We start from the raw sequence: 22,047 nt of genomic DNA on the forward strand, positions 1-22,047 counted from the left end.
GGATTGGTATTTCTAGAACACCTCTAGGCAGGAGGAAAAACAAAACAAAAACAAACAAACAAAAAAAACATAGTGTAAATATCTACTACATGAAAAATCTGTATATTTTTCCTTTATAAGATCACATGAGTAAGTTTGAGTTAATTATTTTCTAAGAACAATAAAATGCATAATAGGACTGTAATGTGTGATTTCAGTTTTTGTTCCTTAACACTTTCAAAATCACTGGTTGTAACATAACATTTTTCTAACATAACCTTCAAGAAAACAGTTTTAAAGTGTTTGCCCATTTACTGACATTAAAGCTGTAAAAAAAATAAAAAATAATCATAAAAAATAATTCCAATATTTACACAAATAGAAGCAACAGACATTACCTCTTTCTCCAGATACGACAACACAGATTCTGTCTCATTCAGAAGTGCAACACTGCATTTTCCCCTACACAGACACAAGGAAGAACCGTTACTTTTGTTAAGCTGAAATCTTTGTCATGTCAAAAACCTGCAAGAATATATACTTTAAGCTTTAACATTGAAAATACAGTACAATGCAATTTGCCTTACTTTAATATCTTAAAATTAACATCAAATCAACATAATGAACAGCCGTACAATCTCAAGCACTCAATTATTTAAGAATTCTACAAAATTGGGAGACAGTTTCAGAAACAGAAGGAGAAACAGAAAGGAACAAGAAGTACTGTGGCTGTACAGTAAGTACACATACCATTAACAAAAAGCCCTGGCTGAATGAAACATCACCTCCTAAACTAAAAAACAAAAACAAGCCTAAAGCCCGTTCACTTGATATAACAGAATTACTAGCAGGAAACTGCTGTCACTTTCACAGTTTATTGCTGTTTTCCACTTTTTATTAAAACATCGTCTTAAATGTGGGTTTTGTTTGTTTGTTTAGGTTTATTTTATGTAGTAACAGGTTTCAAAAAACTTGTACCAACAAAAAGAACCCCAAAATAACTCCTTGAGGTTCCAAAGAAAATCCCAGACTTAAAAGGAAAGGGTCCCTATGGTAGGGCTCTGAAACCAGGGCAGAAAACTCCTAGTTCAAATGAATAAGTGGACACTCAAATGTAGCTTCTCTTAAGGCAGAACAAACCCATCCTTCCCTCAAAGCAGGTACTGTGTAACTTCATACATCCTCACCACTGTCCCAGTAGAAAACCTAACTGTCTTTCATCTCACTCCCTACATCTACCCCTTCTTTCTCAAAATTATTGTGGTTCTTTTTGTTTGTTTGCTTTGAAACAGGACTAAATCTCAGGAAATCTAGAGATCCAGTTCAAGAAAGCACCCAGAAGTTTAGAATCATATGTGAACTCTAAGATCCAGTGATTGTAAGCCTTTCATAAGAACTACACTGTTGTATCTTGACATTCCACAAATTTTGAGGAAAAAACCTAACCTGACACATTTAATCAATACAGAGCAAAAACAGTACTAAATTTCAGTGCTGGCTTTTATCATAAAATTGCTTCTCAGATGTGTGCTCTGACACCATCACCACTGCTTTAGTAACAAAAAGGTTAACATACAGCACCTGAAATCAGTTCCTGTAAGTCTGATAGAAGAAACCTTACTAACAAATCTGGCTGAATGACTGTGAAAGGAAATTAAAGCAATTCATAAGAAAACTTAACAACCCTCTTCAACACCGTGTTATAGTTTTCATAATGTACTAACATTTACTACTACTGTATGACTTAAAGGGACACCAAATCCTTGTTCCTGTCACACAAACAGCATCTACTGCTAGCACTAATATGAGAAGTTTAAGTCTGGTATACCTTCATTGTTAATCAAAGAACATTTAAGAGAAGTTATACAGAGATACCGCAACTGACTATACTGCTTATTTAACTCTGAGATTCCAAGTGGCAAATACACTTGCAAGGGAAACAGCTATTGAGAAATAATTCATGAAAAACAAAGAAAACATATACAAGAGAGCAAACCAAACCTGAAAGACAGTGTAAGTAAATAAAGATATGACACTGTTCTAGATGAGATTTAAGTTTTTAATATTCATTTTTGGCCAACATATAGTTTAAAAAGAACATTATAGGAGTGCTGGCCTAGAAGGTGCTTCCCTGTGTTAATGAACCCACCTAGTCCCTGGTGCTATTACTAAGTGGGTTATTTATCGTCACAACCAGTGCTGGGAGGCTGTTTCAGACCCTCATCCTCCTAAAGTTATGTACTTTCTAACTATCAGCTTTGTATTATTCAAGACCAGTTCATATTACTTCACTTTCACGTCAGCACTCTCCTGTACTTCTTCCTGTTTGCCTACTCATTTTTTAAGCCTGCTTCCAAACCAGTATTTTAATCTTTATACTGCTAGGTTAAATGAGCCTAGGTTTCAAGTCACTGTCTCAAAGAAGAGGCTCTTTATTCCTTGGATCACCGTATGTACCAATTTTTTTCAGTAATTACTAGTTTGAAAACAAGTGACCCAAACTAGAAACAATGTGAGGTTTTAACAATGCCCCATGAACTCAAATTACTTTTCCTTTTTGAACAGTAATAGTTCTAATAATTAACCATAAGATTCTATTAATTTCTTCCATGGCCGCATTGAAATGCTAACTACCACATATTTTTGTGTAAGCTACCAGTGGAAAGCTTCCTGTTACTCAGTTCTGCCACAGACCTGCAATGTATCTGCCCAGGTAGATAATGCAATGAAAATTAGACCCTACCATTCTCAATCCTTTCTCATCCTTTTCTCCCTCCACAACCCTTTGGCCTCAGATTCCTCTGCCTCTGACTTCTCTACAAATACTCCGCACATTTATTTTTATCTAATGGCATTTTAAAGAAACACACATAGATAAGGATGAAAAATGTTAAGTGTGCTGAATCATCTTGCTTGCAACTGACATTTTAATGCTATCATTTTCAGCTGAATATATAACTTTATAATAATATATTTCTACTTAAATACATCACCTTGCATTTCATGCACCAAAGTGCAGTTACTCAACTTCCATCGATTTAGTTGGTATTCACCATGTGGTCCCAGTAGTCTTACACATATAGACAACAGGACCTATCCCACAACTCCCTTCTCCCATTTGTAACAAACCAGCACACAAATAAGCATTAGGGAACATAAAAGTTGCATCAGGGACCTTTGATTTAAGAGGGTAACACACAAAAAAGTTATTCTGAAAAGCCCTTGTTCATTTCAGTGGATGTTGGCTGTTGAGCTCAATTGTAAAATATCAGGTGCCAATTATTAACTGCTGGTCATTAAGCAAAAATACCAAGCTAACATCTTGCTCATTACTGTTGGACAGCATGGGAAATGAGGTTAAAACATTAAGTCTGTAACGTATAACCTTCTGAATTTCTCTTAACCTCAGTATTTGTCAGGAGAATCACAACCTTACATGGAAATGGTGGGCAGAAATTAAAAAAAAAAAATCTCAGCACAGCACACAACAGCTGATGAGAAGATTCCTGCAGTAGAGAGCTAAGAAAACGCCTCTATAATCAATCATGTCTTTGAATGTTTTTTGAAGCTTTTGACCTTGATAAAGCCAGAACATTCATGTCTGGAGATTAATTATATGCTACATAATGAAGTCGGTTAATCAATTTTAACTTTTTTTTTTTTTTTTTTTTTTTTTTTTAGTATTAAAAGCTAAATAGGAGTTTACCTTTCCAGTTCTGTACAGGTCTAGTATGCTCTCTCTCCACTATAGCCTACCCATATTTAAGTCCAATTATTGCCAATCCTTTCCTTCACTGTCATCGTGGCTGAAAGGGCAGTGACTGACCTTATATCTTACTGCTGAAAATTTACAAAGCTTCATTAAGACAAAAGATTAACTTCCACAGCACATCTTCTAAATGAGTAAGTTTCTGTTTGATGTTACATTTCTTTGCACAGCATTTTAACCATCTAATGGCTGGAGTCACGCACACAAACAGCATTTTTTTAAAATGTATCTAAATTTCACATGCATGGATTATATCCTCAAAAAAAAAAAAAAAAAGGTAATGCTAGACCTACAGTGGTAATCCAATGCTAAAATGCAAAAAGAATTTGAAAACAGTTAAAAATAATGATTAAAACTAATGTAAAAATATTTTTTTAAGATCTGTATTATCATTACCAGTTTCTGTGACTGACAGCAGGAAACGCTTATTACAAGTTATTTAGAATCTTAACCAAAGGCACAGAACCCCTACCATTTATATAACTCCTCTCTCTTTCTCCCCCCCAAACGGCAAATCCTATCAGCCTACTGGAATTGGCCTATTGAGTTGAACCAAAGCATCTAGCACTGTATCTCGTCTCCGATATTTTTCAACCATGTATACTTCAGAAATACCTCAATACAGACTGACGTGCCCCTGTATTCTCCAACCACCACTGTACTCCTCATCCTTTCTTCCAATACTAGTAATCAAAATGCCACATGAGGAAGTTAATAGGGCTTAAACCACATCACAACAAGACTGTGAGTGTGAAGATACAGATTCTTTCACCTACGGCAAGTTTTATAAGCTTCTCTGAATATGAATATAATATACTCCTCACAATAACTGCATTTATTAATGTTTTAGGACAATTTCAGATAACTGTAATAGGTAGAGCTACAGCAAATAAAGCATCAGTGTGACAAGATAATATCAACTATACTAACCTAGACAGAGGAAAAAAAGGGGTGGGGGTGGAGCTGGCTAGCCACAGAGACATATACTCCATTTACCAGATTGTAAAATCAGTTACGCACCAAAACAATCTCTATTTGCAAGGACTGTAGGATTTCTGAAGTTTTCAAGTACTATTTAGACTAGCAAAGTATAATGCAACAGTTACATTGCTTTATTGGTGAAATCTCCTTCCCGAAGCCTGTCACAAGAAATAATTAAAGTCAAAATTACAAAGTATTACCCAGCTTTAGTGAAACACTAAGAAAAATAAATAAAATTGAGTTGTCTAATATTTATTCAGATATGAAGCCTTCTTCTCCAACTGTGACTCTGATTTTAGCTACATTTCTGCTACCAAGCAGAATCCCTGACTTAACTGATAACAACAGGGAAAATTACTAGTAAACAGCATCAGAAGAGATCAGTGATGTTGAGATTACATTCCTGGTTTTGACCTTTTTCTCTAATACTCAGAGAAATTATTTTTATTTCATACTGAATTAGGCAGAGCTGATCTTGTAGGAACACTGATGGGAACTTTCAGATACCTCAGCAATGTACAAATACCTGTCCCTTCAGAATGCTTTCTGCTCTTGGATGTACTTAAACATATTTACACTGATCACAGATAAAAAGTTCTTCCATTTAGCTGGCAATACCAACAAAACTTGTCACAGTATTAAATCAGTCAAAAATAAAAAGTTAGAGGTTTTGCTGTAAAAGGAGAGAACAAAGCTTACCTATGTGTAATGCTCATGGTATTACCAGCCCTTATCATAAAAACCATTCAGGATTCAATCACATCCCCTGGCCTGAGAACTAGAGCTACAACTCTTTTTTCTTTCTTTTAACCATTAACCACGTGAAAGCTGTTTTCACATGTTAGCCTTTCCTTCATTGCCATGTGTTATAAATTCTTGCCAGGTTGTGTGTTTCAGCCAACTCCACCAGTATGCTGACAATTCCTGACCACTTAGGCACATCAGCTGAGGGACGCGTTATGGCCTACTTCTTCATGCTTACACCCTGCTTCCAGTATTTCAATGAAGCCATCAGAGAACAACCCAAACACTTCCCACAAATAAACTCTAAAACAGTTTTGGAAAAAAATGCTTTAGTGGTTTTTATAAAATGTTTTCAGCTGTTCCAGCAGGAAGCCCCATAGTCCCAAAACCAAAATGCTAACCACCTACAGCTGAAAAGCAAATAAACAGAGACACTAATGAGGATTATAAGGAAACAGCAAAACATACTACTCATCGTGGTAGGTAGCAGTCCCAATGAACAGAAAGATTCCCCCCCCCCCCATTTTTAGGAAGTTATTTATCTGTGGTATTTTGTTTTGGTGGTGGTGGTGGCTTTTGTTTGTTTGTCTTTTAACTGTGGAACAAAGAAGAGGAGAATAAACAGAAAACTGGAAAATAAATGGCAGTTTTGTGAGACAGTCAGATACGACTGTCTTGGACAATTCAATAAGGACCTGATGAAAATGAACAGTCTATGTGAAATGTCAGCATCTGGGTCCTGAAGGAGAGATTTCAAAGAGAGTAAGCAGAGAGAGGGCCTAACGGGCCTTGAAAATTAAAGACAAAAACTGTGCCATGTTTGAGTAAGACCCAATGGAGGAATGAAAACTATTTGGGAACATAATTAAGACAAGACCATGATAACAATCAGCATTTGGAACAGAGAAGTTCCCTTATTAAGCCACAAGATGATGATAACCAGTTCAACAATTAAAGTTGTTTGAAACAAGTCACACCAAAGCTTTAATGCAAGATGTTATTAGAAGATTTAGATATTGCCTGATTACAGAACCTAGATCAAAATACCAATTTATCCAACATATATATTTTATATATACATATGGGAAAAAAATATTAGACATCTTGTTTGCATTGTCTAGGTAATCATCTTTTAAGACTTTTCTTAAAGTAACCCGTCTTTAACAAATTTCAAACACCTGATGAAAACACTGATATTTTAAAACTATCAAATGAATCAAAATCAACAGCAACTGTTTTTATCTTTTATATAGGCCTCGTTTTGGCAAAACCCCTACTTTTAAACCAGTGGAAACCTCTACAGTTCTTGTTCTTTTATTTTTGACAGCAATTTCTTTATGTTTTCACCAGATGAGTAAGACAAATCTCTTTTTAATAAGGAATAACTCTTGGGACAGGAGGTACAACAACAAAAATTACAGAAAAATTACAAAAGAAAGGAAGAAATTAGTGCCCAATAACCAGGACAAACCATGAAAGTGGAAAAGGCAACCTGATGGCGAGAGTAACGTGCCATATACATCTCCTATTGAAATGTAGTTGCATACTGGGTACGATTAGTGCAGAGTAAGAACTTTCAGAACACATTGCTCTCAGTTCCCACCAAGTCAATGGAACTTGCTATGCATTGGTCATTAAAATACAACTTAAAGAAATAAGAAAATATACACAGAGATGACTCCACGGACTTTGAAATTCTGCTATTAATAAATACTCATCATCCTGAATATGAGAATGACATTGAGTAATTCCATGCAGACAAACCAATTGTCTCTTGTTCATCTTCATGAAAAATGTTGGTCTCAGAAATTTGAAACACAGAAGTGAGTCACTAGCTAGACAAGAACAAAGTAACAGGAGGATATTAGGAAACATGTTTATGAGGAAAAAAAAATCATTTTAGCATATGCTTGACAGTAAGGTTTTGAGTAGAACACAATAGCAACCTTTCTCATATGCATCATGAAGAGTGAGAAAGAGAAAAAAAGTACAGATAGAGCAGTGGATGAGAAAGGTACCTTAAATAAAAAGCGTTTTTCCTGAACTGACTGAAACGGAGAACTGTTTTGAAGATTTCCTATCACACAACTACTTTGAACCAAGTTTTGATCCCTTACAAGAAGTTTGAAATGGTCACCAAAACACAGACTGTGAACTGTGGAGTCTTAAGAGCTTCTGCTGATTATAAAAAAAAAAAAAAAAGACTCCCTAGTTATGGGAAACAAACACCAATCATCTCACTTGATGAGTATTACTCGTCTCAAAAAAATGACACCAATCTCCTGAAAAGTATAAGACTGTGTATGCAATGTACACCTGTGACCAAAATGTAGACCAATAAAATGGGTATTACTTGATTAGCATACTACTGATAAAACAGGACTCAAAACAGAATGCACGGCAAACTGACATGTATATCTAAATGAACCAGAAAACACCTGGCATCTCAACATATGCATAGATATGGACGACCCAGAGCTGTTATGCTGCACGTGACCATAAGCCTGAAAATTCACCATTTTAAACTTGATTAGAACTGGAATCCTCATTTTGAACACTCCAAATTTATACAATTTAAAGGATAAGCCTTTCTTGGAATAATAATGCACAATTGACACCAATTTTAAATTAATTTGTAGACAGTGTTCAAATCATTTTTTCTTATTCTTAAATTCCAGCTTTTATATAGCTGACACTGTTACCTAGTCACAATCTAATCTGAGGAAAAAGCATTTCCAACTTGAAACATTTTTAAGAGATAAAAATGAGGACTTTTCATTCAGTAACAATTTATGTAGCTTATACACAAATTACTATGTAGTTAGCAGAAGAGCCAAAGCATTCAGCAACTCTTCCACACAAATCTTACTTTTATAGCTGCGGAAGATGTTAAGAGAGAAACATGGATCTATGGATGTATACATGTTTTGAAATGAGCTTTAGCAAATTATCACTTAGATTACATCTTGCGTTCTGTTGCTGAGAAGGGTTTTCAAGAAGAGAACACATGGAATACAAAGAACAATGCCAAGAAGAGGGGGATCTGGATCATAAGACGTGAAATGTTTTCCTGACCTAGGCACAGCAAAACCATGTTTTCTTGACCTAGGCACAGCAAAACCATGTTTTCTTATCTCATTGAGCATAACAATATATACAGATTCTATAAACTATTGTAGGAAACTCAAGTCATTGCTATTCCACTCCAACCCCCCACCCCGGCATTAATTCAGACTAAAAAGAAAAAAAAAAAAAACCTTTTAGCAGAGAAGCAGCAATACAGATGTATCTAAGAAAGCCACAGAGGCTGGTTAGGAATGATTTTTCAGCCTAACGTTACAGGGTCACTTAGCCCAGAAGCAATGCACATTACTCCATGCAACTGATCTTAAAGTCTTGCACCATGTGAAACACGCCTACTTTGCAATTATGTCACTATGGGGACATATGTAAGAATTTCAGGTATTTAACTGAAACTTCCACCAATAAAGACAGGTTTGCTTTTTTTTTTTTTTTTTTTTTTTTTTACTCTGTTACTTGTAGTGGCTATTGACCACAACTGAGAACAAGATTAAAATCTAAGACAGAATCTAATTAGTATAAAAATACTCCAAGTTCTAGAAGGAAGAAACCACAGGCATGCTTCAAAGGCCTCAATATTCTAAATAACCTCAATCAAGAAATAAAGACATCCATTCTTAACAATCCAAATCAACAGATAACCACAAGCCTATTCAAAGCAGATTCACTCCTTATCTTATCCAGAAGTCTGATTTACACCAGAAAATAAACCAGGCTTCTAAGGCTCAAAAAAGCTTTTAAAAATTAGCTAAAACTTTATAGCTTATATATACACGTGAGGTATATGAATACATAATGCACACACACCCTGTATGCTGAAAGCTTGTTTGCTGAGAATGCCAAAACTAGAAATCCTGATGTAGTATCACCAATTCCTAGGGTTCCATGCCTTAAAAAGTTACAACACTTAAACAAAATGAGCTGTCCTATCCTGTCCTGAGTGTCAGACCACTTGGTGTGTTCACAATGAAGGAACTGCACATTAAGAAAAAACTATTTCTCTATTTCATACAAAGCATTAAATTTAAAAGCAAGTACAAATGATCTTAGAAATTAATGCAGTCTTTTACAACAACAATATAAAGCTGCATGAGAACATAAGAATAAAAGAAAATATTAAAGCCCAAGTCAGATAACCAGCGCTTCTATCCAATGACGATCTTTTGCAGATTTTCATACTAATAGCTGGCAGATCCTTTTTACCTCATGCTGAGTTGCATGGTGAATTTCTACAACAAACAATTTCACCATGATGACAACTTTTAACATTTTTTTTTTCCTGTGCCTTATCATGTCTTTCCAAAATGCTGTATTTGGTAACACTCAAGTCTCTGAAAATCCAAGTTAAAGTACACAGCAATTCAACTCAGTTCAGTCCCTTGCTGGGAATGGCGTTGCTTCGGGAACTATCGGTATCATGAATTCTGCATACGTTCGCTGGCTGATGTTTAAATGTACTGAATGAAGATGAGGGCTCAGTGAGTCCATGGCAGCAAAAAACTGTTATAAGAACTGGGAATTACAGTGTCTGGCAAAACTGCATTTGTAATATGCAGGGATCAGGAAGAAAGGAGGCAATTCACTGGAGGAGTGATATTAACCTTATACATTTCAGGAGGGAGGTTTCACTTGTAACTTGACCATGGCAGTAAGGGAACAAGCTTTGTCCTTAAGACCCAAACAAATATATCGTCTTGACACTGCCCTGCACTGCATACCAGCACTCCAGGTTTCTGTTGAAGTGAGCTATGCAATTACACCTTCTTGAATATGTTCCACTGCAGCACTGTGTCTACAAGGCAGTGTTGGTACATTTAATTGGTCCTGTGTGGAGCCAGCAGTTGGTCTCACTGATCCTTGTGGGTCCCTTCCAACTCAGGATAGTCTATGATACCCACTTCTACATAAAACTTGTTCCAGAATGCATCCGCAAAAGGTCTTAGTAATTCATGACAGTATAGAAGTACAACATTTTATATGTTCTGAAAAGTAAATGCAAGTCATCACTTTGCATTTGCCTGCTGTGCAGTGCTAAATGTACCATGAATTCACGTGCTTTTCTGGATTCTTTGTGTAGCCCTGGAGATAGATCCTCTATTGTATTTCCTCTCCAAGTTGTGAGAGAAGCTAGGTACAGAACACCTTATTTCACTATCTAAATGTCAAAGTAAGTAAAAAACTGTTCAGGATTATTATCTCTATGCTATAGTTGGGGAAGTAGAGATTTGATATGTAAATGACCTTCTCAAAGTCAGAGAAAAAGTAGCTTAATCAAGTACAGGAAATTAATAAAATTTCCCAATTTCCAGTTTCTGTTTTGGTAATAAAGATAAGCCACATCTGACAAAGAGAAAATACATATGCACATACAAAGTTTTTTGCTGCTGGAGCATATACGTTTTTTCGTAGATTTTAGTCATTTATGATCTGAAATAGCTGAGGGGAGCTGGATGTACTACGAAAACTAAAATTCCTTCAGAAAGCAAATCTGTAAGAGCCTTTGTTTTATACTTAGTACACTCCCCTTCTGCCACTGCTCTTTCCGATCATCCTCTTCCATTTCTAGGTGTATCTCCCCCCTAAATGAACAAATTGTTTGACATCTACTTACAAGATGACTTAAGCATCTACTTCATTTATAGAAAGAAATTTAAAAAAACTTCTGAGCTTTAGCAAGCCTCCTCTTACATTACCATTAGGGCAATCTAAAACAATATTTGAAATGTTTTTGAAATGTTTAGCCAAACTCAGTCATGACTTCTTCACATTTACTAAAGTTGGGGTAATTTTATTTTTAAATGTGTGCAGCCCTACATTAGAGATCTGACCACTGCGTCACTGTTTCCTTTCCAAATCCATCTGTGGTCTCCCTGGGCATTCAAAGTGGTCACAGTTCCTCTGGCCAGCAGAAGAATAATTAACAAAACAACTCTTCCGAAGTAGGAACAGACTGACTTCATACCACATTATCAACTGATCCTCTAATGGCAACCCAAAACTCTGTCCGAGACTCTTGTCCCTTCCAAGGCTCAGACGTGAAGTAGCAGAAGGCAATACCAAAGGCGGCTCCAAACGATTCATGGGACTACATGGTACGGCTCATCTGTGATCAATCACACCCTTTTGCAAGATAAAGGCTGAAGTGTTCAAACAGTTGGGCTACTGCCAAGCAATCCACTTCAACAGACTACACAGATAAACAATATTTACTTTTTCTTACCTGATGTGAGTTGCAGGAAGAGACTCATACTGGCGAGAAAGAAAGAGCTCTCTGTGCTTCAACTGATGTTTCTGTTTATCCGTCAAGTCAACCTCAATTGTAGTTTCAGACTCTTCTTCAACTTCTTCTGCAGAGAAGCAGAGCGTAGGTCGAAATTAACTCTGTTACATAACACCCTTGCAGCCATTTCACTTGACATTCCCCCCACCCCTTAGCAACCTCCCTTCGTATTGCAAAGAAAAGATGAGATTAACAGGTCTAGTTTATGTAACTTGACAGAATATTAAGCATTTTGAATTCGATACCTTCTACTTAAAGCCTTTAAAAATTATGCTCCTCTCCTGCTGTACTGTGCACTGATGTCTTTCACACAGCTGCAAGAACAATCCTGACAAAATCACTCACTCTTTTTTCATCTCTTTTCACCTTTTTTCTCCAGTTTTGCCACTTCTTTGCTGACCAGTTCCATTTTAAGTATTCTGTTGCTGATATCAGCATTACTACAAGTTTTACAAGCGTCCTGGGGAAAAGCACTTTCTATGAAACAGAAAGTTACTGAACTCACTGTGCTGCCAAATCACACTCTAAGAAAACTGAACAACCTTGCTGCCTTCCAGATGTTAACCTAAAAGAGTCTGACAGCAAATATTCAAAATTATTTCTATTTTAAGCAATACAGCACTATAATAGGATGTTATTATTAGATATTATCATAAGATAGCAGCAACTAAAACAGCAAGTATTAAACTATATTTTAAAGTTCATTTGCAGTTGAAAACTCTTTTATAGTCAGTCTAATCTGAAATTGTCTAGTACTACCTTGAACATGATAGAACCAAAGAAAAAGATTCCTTCTAAAGACTTAAACCATCTGTAAACTGGGAACATAGAGGAAGAAATAAAAGCAGATACTAGAAAGTGACCCTTATAGATTTAAAAAGCAGTGTTCACAATGGTTGTTAGCATATCACATGGACAAGCACACTGTCCAAAATGGTTATCCCGGAATCTTCATGGCTGAGATCTGCCTTCCTAGTAGATTCTTGGGACATGCAGACCTCCAGTCTATACTCCCTAACTTCCCAGAAAGGACAAAGTCTCAGTGAGTGTTATATGCAAAAAAAAAAAAAAAAAAAAAAAAAAGGACACTAAGTTCTCTAAGATTTGGCAATTTTCTACCTGCTCTATTATCTACAAGCTACAAAACCAAATATACTTTAGAAAATATGCCTTAGGAAATTAAACAATGAAACCTCAGCACTTCACGTAGCTACCTTAGAACAAATCACCTCATCTGCTCTTGCCAAGTAACACTTTTTACAAACAACCTACAGACTTCTCAAAATGAAGCCTGCCTGTATCTTCATGGCAACCACAGTTCTCTCCAAATGCAAGTTTTTTTTTTCTTTAAATCATGCCTGCCTGTAGCTTATTCCATTTTTTTCTACAGAAGTGATAAAACACGGTCATCTCGTAGAACCAACTCTTCAAATTCAGTTCAATCAGCCACCATAAGCCTACCTGGCTGTAGACCCACAGTCACCTTCCCTGTTTTGTAATGTTTCATGGGGATGTAGATTAACAAAAACAAAGCCCCATAGTCTCACCTGACACACACAGAGGTTCAAGTCAGATCACAACTGAGTTTAGAATTATTCTGACACATATAATACTAACAATAAATAAAGTGTAAAAAAAAATCCTGTGCAAAGACAAAGCGTTTTTAAATTAAGCTAATAAAGAAAAAATGAACTAGTATTAAAATGTTTAAGTTTCAAGCAAATAATAGCTATGACCATTTATTACAATAAATGACTGTTACCAATTGTATTTCAAAGTTAAAGTCTTAAAATTTCTTAACATATCCAGATGTGTCAGTGGCTTCTTTTTTTTGTTGTTGTTTTGGTTGTTTTTGTTTCTTTGTTTTAGTATACATACTGCTTGTAGTATTCTACAGGTCCAAAGTTCTCATTTATCTATTTCCTCTCCTTCCCGAGTGATATCAAAAGTACAAGCTTATCTTGTGTTGCAACCATCTGAAAACAGCTGACAAGAAACAGCCCATTAGAAAACAATTTAGGCATCCAAACACAGGTGTCCAGGGCCATATTGGACAGACCTGTGGAAAGCACCTGACTACCAGTATGGCAAAAAACACAGAAGAATGTGTACCATTTTGAAGGCAGCAGGAAGCCAGGAATTATATTGCAGAGAGTTTAAAATGACTTTAGATGCCTATGTTCAAGTATCATAACAGCTCCCTTAGAGTGAGAAATTAGAAAAAATAATTGTGTATTTATTGCACTAATCTTCCATAAGACAAGAAAGTATTGATCCAAGAGCCTGAAGCTGAAATCCTCCCTTACAGGCATCTCTTAAAACATAAAAAGCCCAAACATGAAAAAAATATAATTTACTAAATTTTTCAGAAATAAAGCACATGTTTTACTCACAAAAATCTGACAAGCTCAGAAAGCAGGACTAATCATGGCCAGACACTGCACTATTCCACTCTTGATGCAATATAATTTATCACCAGGATAATTTTACATTTTTTCTTCTTCAGCGTTATAATAAAAATGCAAATAGTAATGCATTTAGCAAAATACATAATTGCCCCAGCAATAACAAGCTGCATCTAGAAAGTGCACGCTGGACAGCAAAGTGAGAAAATTAAATATTTACCTAATGTGCTCAATGGCAATTCAAAGAATTCTGCATCTGACCAAACCTTTATACAGCTGCTTTCAGAACAGGTTTTTGCGTAGATCAGGCCTTAGTGCCTATTAGAAGAAAAGGGGTGAAGAACTTTCAGTCCATCTAAATCTCTCTTCACCTTTGTGTCTCGTATTTGCAGTGTGTATGCAATTTATTTTATCATCCAAGGAGAGGTTATTCCCGTCAAGAAGAGTGAAATTGAAGGTACCTACAGGAAATTATCATAAAGTGCTACTAAGTTGAGCACATTTTCAGTGCTCAGGAAGAGAACTGAAGCAATGGGTCAGAGAGAACAAATATTTTAATGGAGAAATATGGTAATGACATACACAGTCTCATCATTTCCAGAATAAATTTGATTTTGTTTTCTATCTAAAGTTGTTCAGCTTAAAAATATCTTGAAAGTCTGAGGTATGACTACAAAGATGGATACAATCAGATTTTCTAAATGACACAATCCCCTCTAGGCCCTGGACAAAGCTGAAAGTTACGCTGTGTTGCAGTACTTTTCCTGGTCTAGAAGAAATATTTAATTTAAAAGAAAACTCCTGAAGAGCAAAAGCAGGGATCTCTGGTGAGCTTTTAAAGCTTTAGGTCTATCTATTATACATGGGCTTTCTAATCAGCAATTGCAAATATTTGCTTTGATCCTGAGAACCAGAGTGGTCCGGTGATACTTTCACTGGCAGCGGTACAGCCTTACCCTTTCCCTTTCCCCCTTTAACTAAGGCCTAATTGACTCAAATAAGCAACAGATACTAGGAAGAAACTGTAATCCTCACTCATTTTACTCGTGTACTACCATTAAAAAAAAAAAAAAAAAGAACACTTGTTTTCTCTTCCATTTACTCTGTGGAACTGATACACTGTGTAGAAAACAGTGTTCTTACTGAACTTGAGAAGAGAGAGTTGTCCATGCCACAAACTTCATAGGTGTCTGTTTTTTTTAATAGTTAAGTAATGTGGTGACTTAAGGTTGCCACCAGGGAGAACCGCTTATTTTTACATCTAAAATCAAACTAAACTGAGGACAGGCCTCTAGAAATACAACGCACCCATTTAATATAAAATGGTTTAAGAAAGTAACTTTAAAAAATCCTGAAAGACACCTAAAAACTTTTAAATGTGATTCAAACCACTCCATGGTTAAACATCAGCTAGCAAACATGTTGCTTCCCTCTAACCTATTACTTTTCCTTATCTAAGTCAAAATAACCCACAATACGATTCCCTTATCTACTGCAACAGAAAGTAAAAGAGACTGGATTAAACATTGAAGGCCATCGCCAGTGATGAAGGAGTATGTATTGAGTTTTTAAAGGAAGAAGTTCTCCCTCTGTTACCACCAAACTGCTGACTGTGTTTGTTTCAGCTAGAGGTTGGTTGGATCACAGCTACACAAAATAATTCAGGCTGGAAAGAGACACAGGAGGTCTCCAGCGCAAAGTCCTCCTCAAAGCAGGCTCAGCTGTGAAGTCAGCCCAGGTTATTCTACATTTTATTCAGCTGGGTCTTGAAAACCTCCAAGGGCAGAGACCAAAAAACCTCTGGCAGCCAGCTCATGGCAAAAAAGATGTTCCTTATACATAACCTGAATTACTCCTGTTTGAATTCAGTCACTGCAAAGAGCCTGACTTCATCACCCCCTAAAATCTCCCCTCAGGTATCAGCAGCCCACTTCTCCAGGTGGAAGAAGCTAGATTCCCTCAGCCTCCTCCCATCATGGAGACCTCTGCTGAAACTCCTCCAATGCATCCGTAACTTCCATGTATCGGGGGTCTAAAACTGGATGCAGTACACATAGCACCAAGTTGCTGGAGGGGACAGCCACCTTCCTCCACCCACTGCCTAGGCAACCTGGTGATATAGCTCCGGATGCTGTTGTTTTGCCACTTCTGTCACCAGGGCCCTGCCCTCTGCCAGCACCCCAGGGCCTTTCCCACAGAGCTGCTTCCCCCAGCGCTGCTGTCCCCAGCCTGCATCCCCGCCAGGGGTTCTTCCTTCCCACGAGCAGGACTTGGCATTTGTTCCTGCTGAGCTACCTCCAGGTTCCCAGTGTCCTGTTCCTCCTGCTTACTAGGTCTGAGTGTCAGCCCTCCCCTCCAGGGCAGCACCTGGCGTCAGCCTGGGAACCTGATGACAGTGACCCGGCTTGCTGATAAGGGCAGGGCCCAGTATAGGAACCCTGAACGAACCCTAAACCGCCACCCCTGGCTCAGACCATGCAGTTAGCTTTTGTTCACCTCATTGCACTCTAATCCAGATCAATTCCAAGCCTGTGACCTAGAGTGCCCACCCAAAATGGTGCTGCTGGCATAAAAGGAAAAAGCAGGAATAAGAGCTGCAGCTGGGAAGATGTAGGCGGGGGGGGGATACAAACAAGACCACTTGTTTCAATGGCAGCACAGGCTGATGCTGAATTAAACCAGCAGCATAACTGCGGTGCATTAACTTCCTACCTCTAAACTTAACTGCTTCCAGTTTTGAAGCCGCAGCTCAGCTTAGCTATATCCAGTTTATGCAAGCCTTGAGAGATTTAACAAACTTAGTGAACCTTCCTTAACTCCACAAATTGTGATAGTGGATTTTAAAATAACTTTAAAATCTCATTTGATCAGCATAAATTTCAGTTCAAAGAACGCCACTAAGCCCAACTTTAAGAACAACCTCTAAACTTTTTTCCCTTCCTGTACACCTTTGAGTATAGACTCAGCCCCAAAACCATATAAACGATAGGTATCGCCAACGTATGTTAAAACCTACAGATAAAAGGCCAACAGTGCTGAACAGCAGCCAGTTTACCACGCACATCAAAGGAAAGACGGCGGTGCGTAAATCTTGTAAGCTTAGCTGGCTACAGCAAAAACATCAAGCGCACATTTGGCAGTTAGACACTACAGCAGAAAGAATTATAAATATAGATTTTTGGGGATAGGGAGCAAATCTATTTGCTGCCAAAATGAGTACAAAAGATAAACATTAAGTCTGACTATACGAACAACTCTATTCAGACTGTGAAAGAAGAGCTCTCTTAACCGAGCAGTTGGCCAATTTGCTCAGTCTGCATGAAGTTTCTTGCCACATGTGGTGTTGTACCAACTTCATTGTGATATTTAACCCCCTAGTGCTGCAGTAAAGCAGTTTAATCTACTTTGTGAGCTAGACTACACATAGCTATACTGTCAGTTTGACTGAGAAAGTGTTTACTAAAGCTGAATTAATTAGCTCTACTTACACCGTGTCTGTTCGTAGAATATTCAGATGGCTGGTAGAATGTGTGACATCCGCTTGGTATCTGCTGTTACTGTCAGGTAGGATCAGAAATCTAAAGCACAATTTGTATGGGTTGTGAGTCATTTAGCTACCTACTGTGAATCTGAACAATTTAGCAGGTAGAAAAAAAACTGGTTGGTTATGCTTATAGGGAGCAGGTTAATTCCTCCTGGAGAGCATAGATACATACATTGCCTCTAAGGGGTTTTTCCATTTTGTTGCACAATTATCCAAACAATCCTTTCACACTACATCAACATAATTTTTCTAAAGGAGGTCACAAAACAAAGAAATAATTACACTCCACAATTATTAAGAATTAATATGCCACACCTACTCTCCAACAATAAAAATATTTCTAAAATTACGCAAAAGGTTTTTTTGAGTACTTCCAAAGGGCATGTTATAGAGTAATAATTTGCAAAATGACAGTCGTATATAACTTGGTAACTATTTCATGTTTGTCATAGGCTTGTAGCAAAAAAAAATTAATGAAAACTATGACAGTTTTCATCATCAGAGAACTCCCCATTCCAAAACTCAATGGATGGATTTTTTGGATAACTGGTTTTAAAAATTTTTGAAAGCAAGGAGCTTGTGGGTAGAAAGCTGGGAAGGATTACCTTCGTAAGTAGTACAAATCATAGTGTGCTACATTAACAAATATATCACAGTAAATTAAATGCTACACAAATAAATACAGGAGTAAGCACATTATAGTTTAACACTGCTATCCAGTGCTGCAAACTAGTTTATGACAACACTGCAAAACAGAAGGGTCTCATCAAAGTGTGAAAACACTGATGTGCAAGCAATGACGAAACAGAGACAGCAATCTCGTATCATAAACCTAGATGTAGATTTTTCAGTTTCCCTTCTCTCTCCTCCCTCAACCCGGTTTCCGTCTCACCTATTCAAATGGGAACTCCTTCAAAAGAGAAAATATCCTGTAACAGGATATTTTGCATTTCATCATGTGAACCTGTTGCATTTCATCATGTGAACACCTTTATAAACTGAAGGAACCTGTTCTGGCATGTGCAGAGCAACAGTCCTGCAGTGCTCCTTTGCACAGTTCCTTGGTACAGGCAACAAACAGCATATTCAAAATTGTGCTAAGTTAAATGTGCAAAACACAAAGCTATTTACATTATGATTAACATTTTCAATGTACACTTACTGGATCATGCTCATCAACAGAACTGGAGGCCAACTAGTTATTTTTCAAAGTACAAATATATTTAGGGCTGCAGTGGGAAGGCACGTGAAAAGTTTCAGTTCTACCTTCAAATCCAAGCTGACAAACCACCCAGAGAGCAAGGAGCAAGAGTGAACACAAGCAACCTCATATTGCCCAAGAAAAAAAAAAAAAAAAAAAAAAAAAAGTATGCTCAAGAAGTATGAAGGCCATCTGCAACAATGCCATGTAGGTAGGAGAGCATGCTCTTCTCAACATAACCATTCTTTCAGAGCAGCAAAAACATTAGGCGATCACTTGGTACCAAGGTATCAGTAAAGATCACCTAGTTCCAACTCCCCTGCCATAGGCAGGGATGCCATCCACTAGATCAGGTTGCCCAAAGCCCCATCCAGGCTGGACTTTAACACCTCCAGCTCATCCACAGCTTCTCTGGGCAACCTGCTCTAGTGCCTCACCACCCTCACAGTGAAGAATGTCCTCCTAAGGTTTAATCCAAACCTCCCCTGTTAGAAGCCATTCCCCTTTGTCCTATCACTACCTGTCCAAGTAAAAAGTTACTCTCCATCTACTTTATAAGCCCCCTTTAAGTACTGAAAGGCCGCAATGAGGTTTCCCCAGAGCCTTCTCTTCTCCAGGCTGAACACCCCCAGCTCTCAACCTGTATTCACAGGTGAGGTGCTCCAGGCCTCTGATCATCTTCATGCCCTCCTCTGGACCTCATCTAACAGCTCCACATCCCTCTTGCACTGGGGACCTCAGGACTGGATGCAGCACTCCAGGTGCAGCCTCACAAGGGCAGAGTAGCGGGGGACAATCCCCTGCCTCGCCCTGCTGGCCACCCCTCTGCTGATGCAGTTGGCCTTCTGGGCTGCAAGTGCTCACTGCTGGTTTGTGGAGCTTTTTGTCCACCAGAACTCCCAAGTCCTTCTCTGCAGGGCTGGTCTCAGTGACTTCTTCTCCCAGTCCATGCTCATGTCTGGGACTGTCCTAACCTAGGTGCAGCACCATGCACCTGGCCTTGTTGAAGATCACAGTTTTCACATGGGCCCAATTCTCAAGCTTGTCCAGGTCCCTTTGGATGGCATCCCTTCCTTCTGTTTTACCAACTGCACCATCCAGCTTGGTGTCATCTGCAAACCTGCTTAGGGTGCATTCAATCCTATTGTCTGTGTCACTGATCAAGACATTAAACAGCACCGGTCCTAAGATGGAGGGACACCTCAGAAGGCACACCTCAGATGTCCCTGAGGCACACCACTTACCACTGGCCTCCACCTGGACATAGAATCATTGACCTTCAAGCCTTATCCACTGAAGCATTATCCATGGAATGGTCCACCCTCCAAATCCATCTCTCTTATTAGGAGATCAAGATGTTAAGTGGGACCATGTCCAAGGCCTTGCAGAAGTCCTGGTAGATTACATCATTTGGTCTTCCCTTGTCAACTGATGTGGTCACTATCACAGAAGGCTACCAGACTAATCAGGCAGGATTTGCCCTTGTTGAAGCCATGCTAGCTGCCTCAGATCGCCTCCTTTTCTTACATGTACCTTGTCATTGCTTCCAGGAGGATCTGTCCCATGATCTTCCCAGGCACAGAGGGGAGGCTCACTGGTCCAGCCCCCTTCCTTTCTAACCTTTTTAAAAATGAAAATGATACAAACTCTTCACCTTAATGATTAATTATCAGACCTGATTTTGAGCAATGAGAAATATGTATCTTCCACTTTTTTAAGACTGATCCTATTAGCAATTTTTCCCATCACTTGGATTTCAACTTTTCTGTACAAACCACGTGCTCATAAGATCTTGTTGTAAATGGTCTTTCCTTTAAAATAGACTAGGTATGCCTGAGTTAGTTAACAAGTGTTAAAATTGCCTCTCCTTAGTAAAATGCAGTGAAAAGATTTAAAAAACATGCATCACAGAGAACTAAGAACACCAAAAATCTTTTAAGCTTTCTGTAGGAGTCCACATTTAAGAACTATACTATTGTTTTATTTTACTGTAATACAATAATAATCACAGTTTCAGAGATCTAAACTGTTTTTTCTAACAAGCAATTCATATCCGCAGTGGCAGGTATAAACAGCTTTTCAAAATGTGTTGGCAAAGGAAAGGCACAGATTGTAGAAGCACTTTCCTACCCCAACTCCGAATGGCATATGATTCTGCTTATAAAACACAAACGATTTATCTTTACAATATCTCCTTCCAGAAGGGATGAATTTTGTTTGATTTTTACAGGGAGGAAAGAAGGAAAGCAAAAATTCAAAGAAAACAATTTGTGTATCCTGTTCCTGAGTAAAGTTAACTAAGACACATTAAAGTTCTATGTCCAAGATTTTAAAATGAGAAGAATATTATCCAACATAACATCTACTCAATGCCAGTATGGTAAGAGATTTTTTTTTTCTGTTTACAGACCTAATGAGATGAGCAGGAAGTTAAGTTCATTCACTCTGGTAGTCTAAGACTTGAAAGTCATGGTTTTTTTCCTATCTTCAAGTGTATTAATGATATATCTTCAAGATTGTACATGCATCGAGGAAAAGAATGTAGAGTTCAGATTCTAATGAATGGGAACTATGTATTTATGAACTGGGAAAGGTATAAAGAAATCTAAATAAATACAACACTTTAAATCTTTAAACCTTTTAATTATGATGCCAGTTGAGTAGGGAAATCAGTGTAGGAATAAACATCACATTGTAGTAACTAAGGAGGTCTTCAATCTATGTGCCATTTCTTCTTGTTTAAATAAACTGAAATAAAATTTCAAGCAAACTAATGAAGTTGTCAAATACCACATTTGATACGGTACCAAGGAAGAATGGGTTAAAGTTGTGCCAGGGGAGGTTTAGGTTGGATATTAGGAAGAACTTCTTTACTGAACGGGTTGTTAGGCATTGTAACAGGCTGCCCAGGGAAGTGGTTGAGTCACCATCCCTAGAGGTCTTTAAAAGACGTTTAGATGCAGAGCTTAGGGATATGGTTTAGTGGAGGACTTGTTAGTGTTAGGTCAGAGGTTGGACTCGGTGATCTTGGAGGTCTCTTCCAACCTAGACGATTCTGTGAAT

At 37.8% G+C, this 22,047-nt stretch overlaps 1 protein-coding gene across 8 annotated transcripts in view; it reads right to left on the reverse strand.

Annotated features, from left to right (window-relative positions):
- MTA3 (metastasis associated 1 family member 3) overlaps positions 1–22,047 on the reverse strand; it is a 159,968-nt gene that overhangs the window by 106,879 nt on the left and 31,042 nt on the right. For all 8 annotated transcript variants that reach the window (XM_035323293.1, XM_035323295.1, XM_035323294.1 and 5 more), the window contains 2 exons: positions 11,775–11,901; positions 378–441 (listed from right to left, as the gene is read on the reverse strand). In XM_035323293.1, the coding sequence (XP_035179184.1) occupies positions 378–441; positions 11,775–11,901 (191 nt within the window). The remainder of the gene's footprint in view (positions 1–377; positions 442–11,774; positions 11,902–22,047) is intronic.

This window comes from Oxyura jamaicensis, chromosome 3 (genome assembly GCF_011077185.1).
Source record: "Oxyura jamaicensis isolate SHBP4307 breed ruddy duck chromosome 3, BPBGC_Ojam_1.0, whole genome shotgun sequence".
NCBI lineage: Eukaryota > Metazoa > Chordata > Aves > Anseriformes > Anatidae > Oxyura > Oxyura jamaicensis.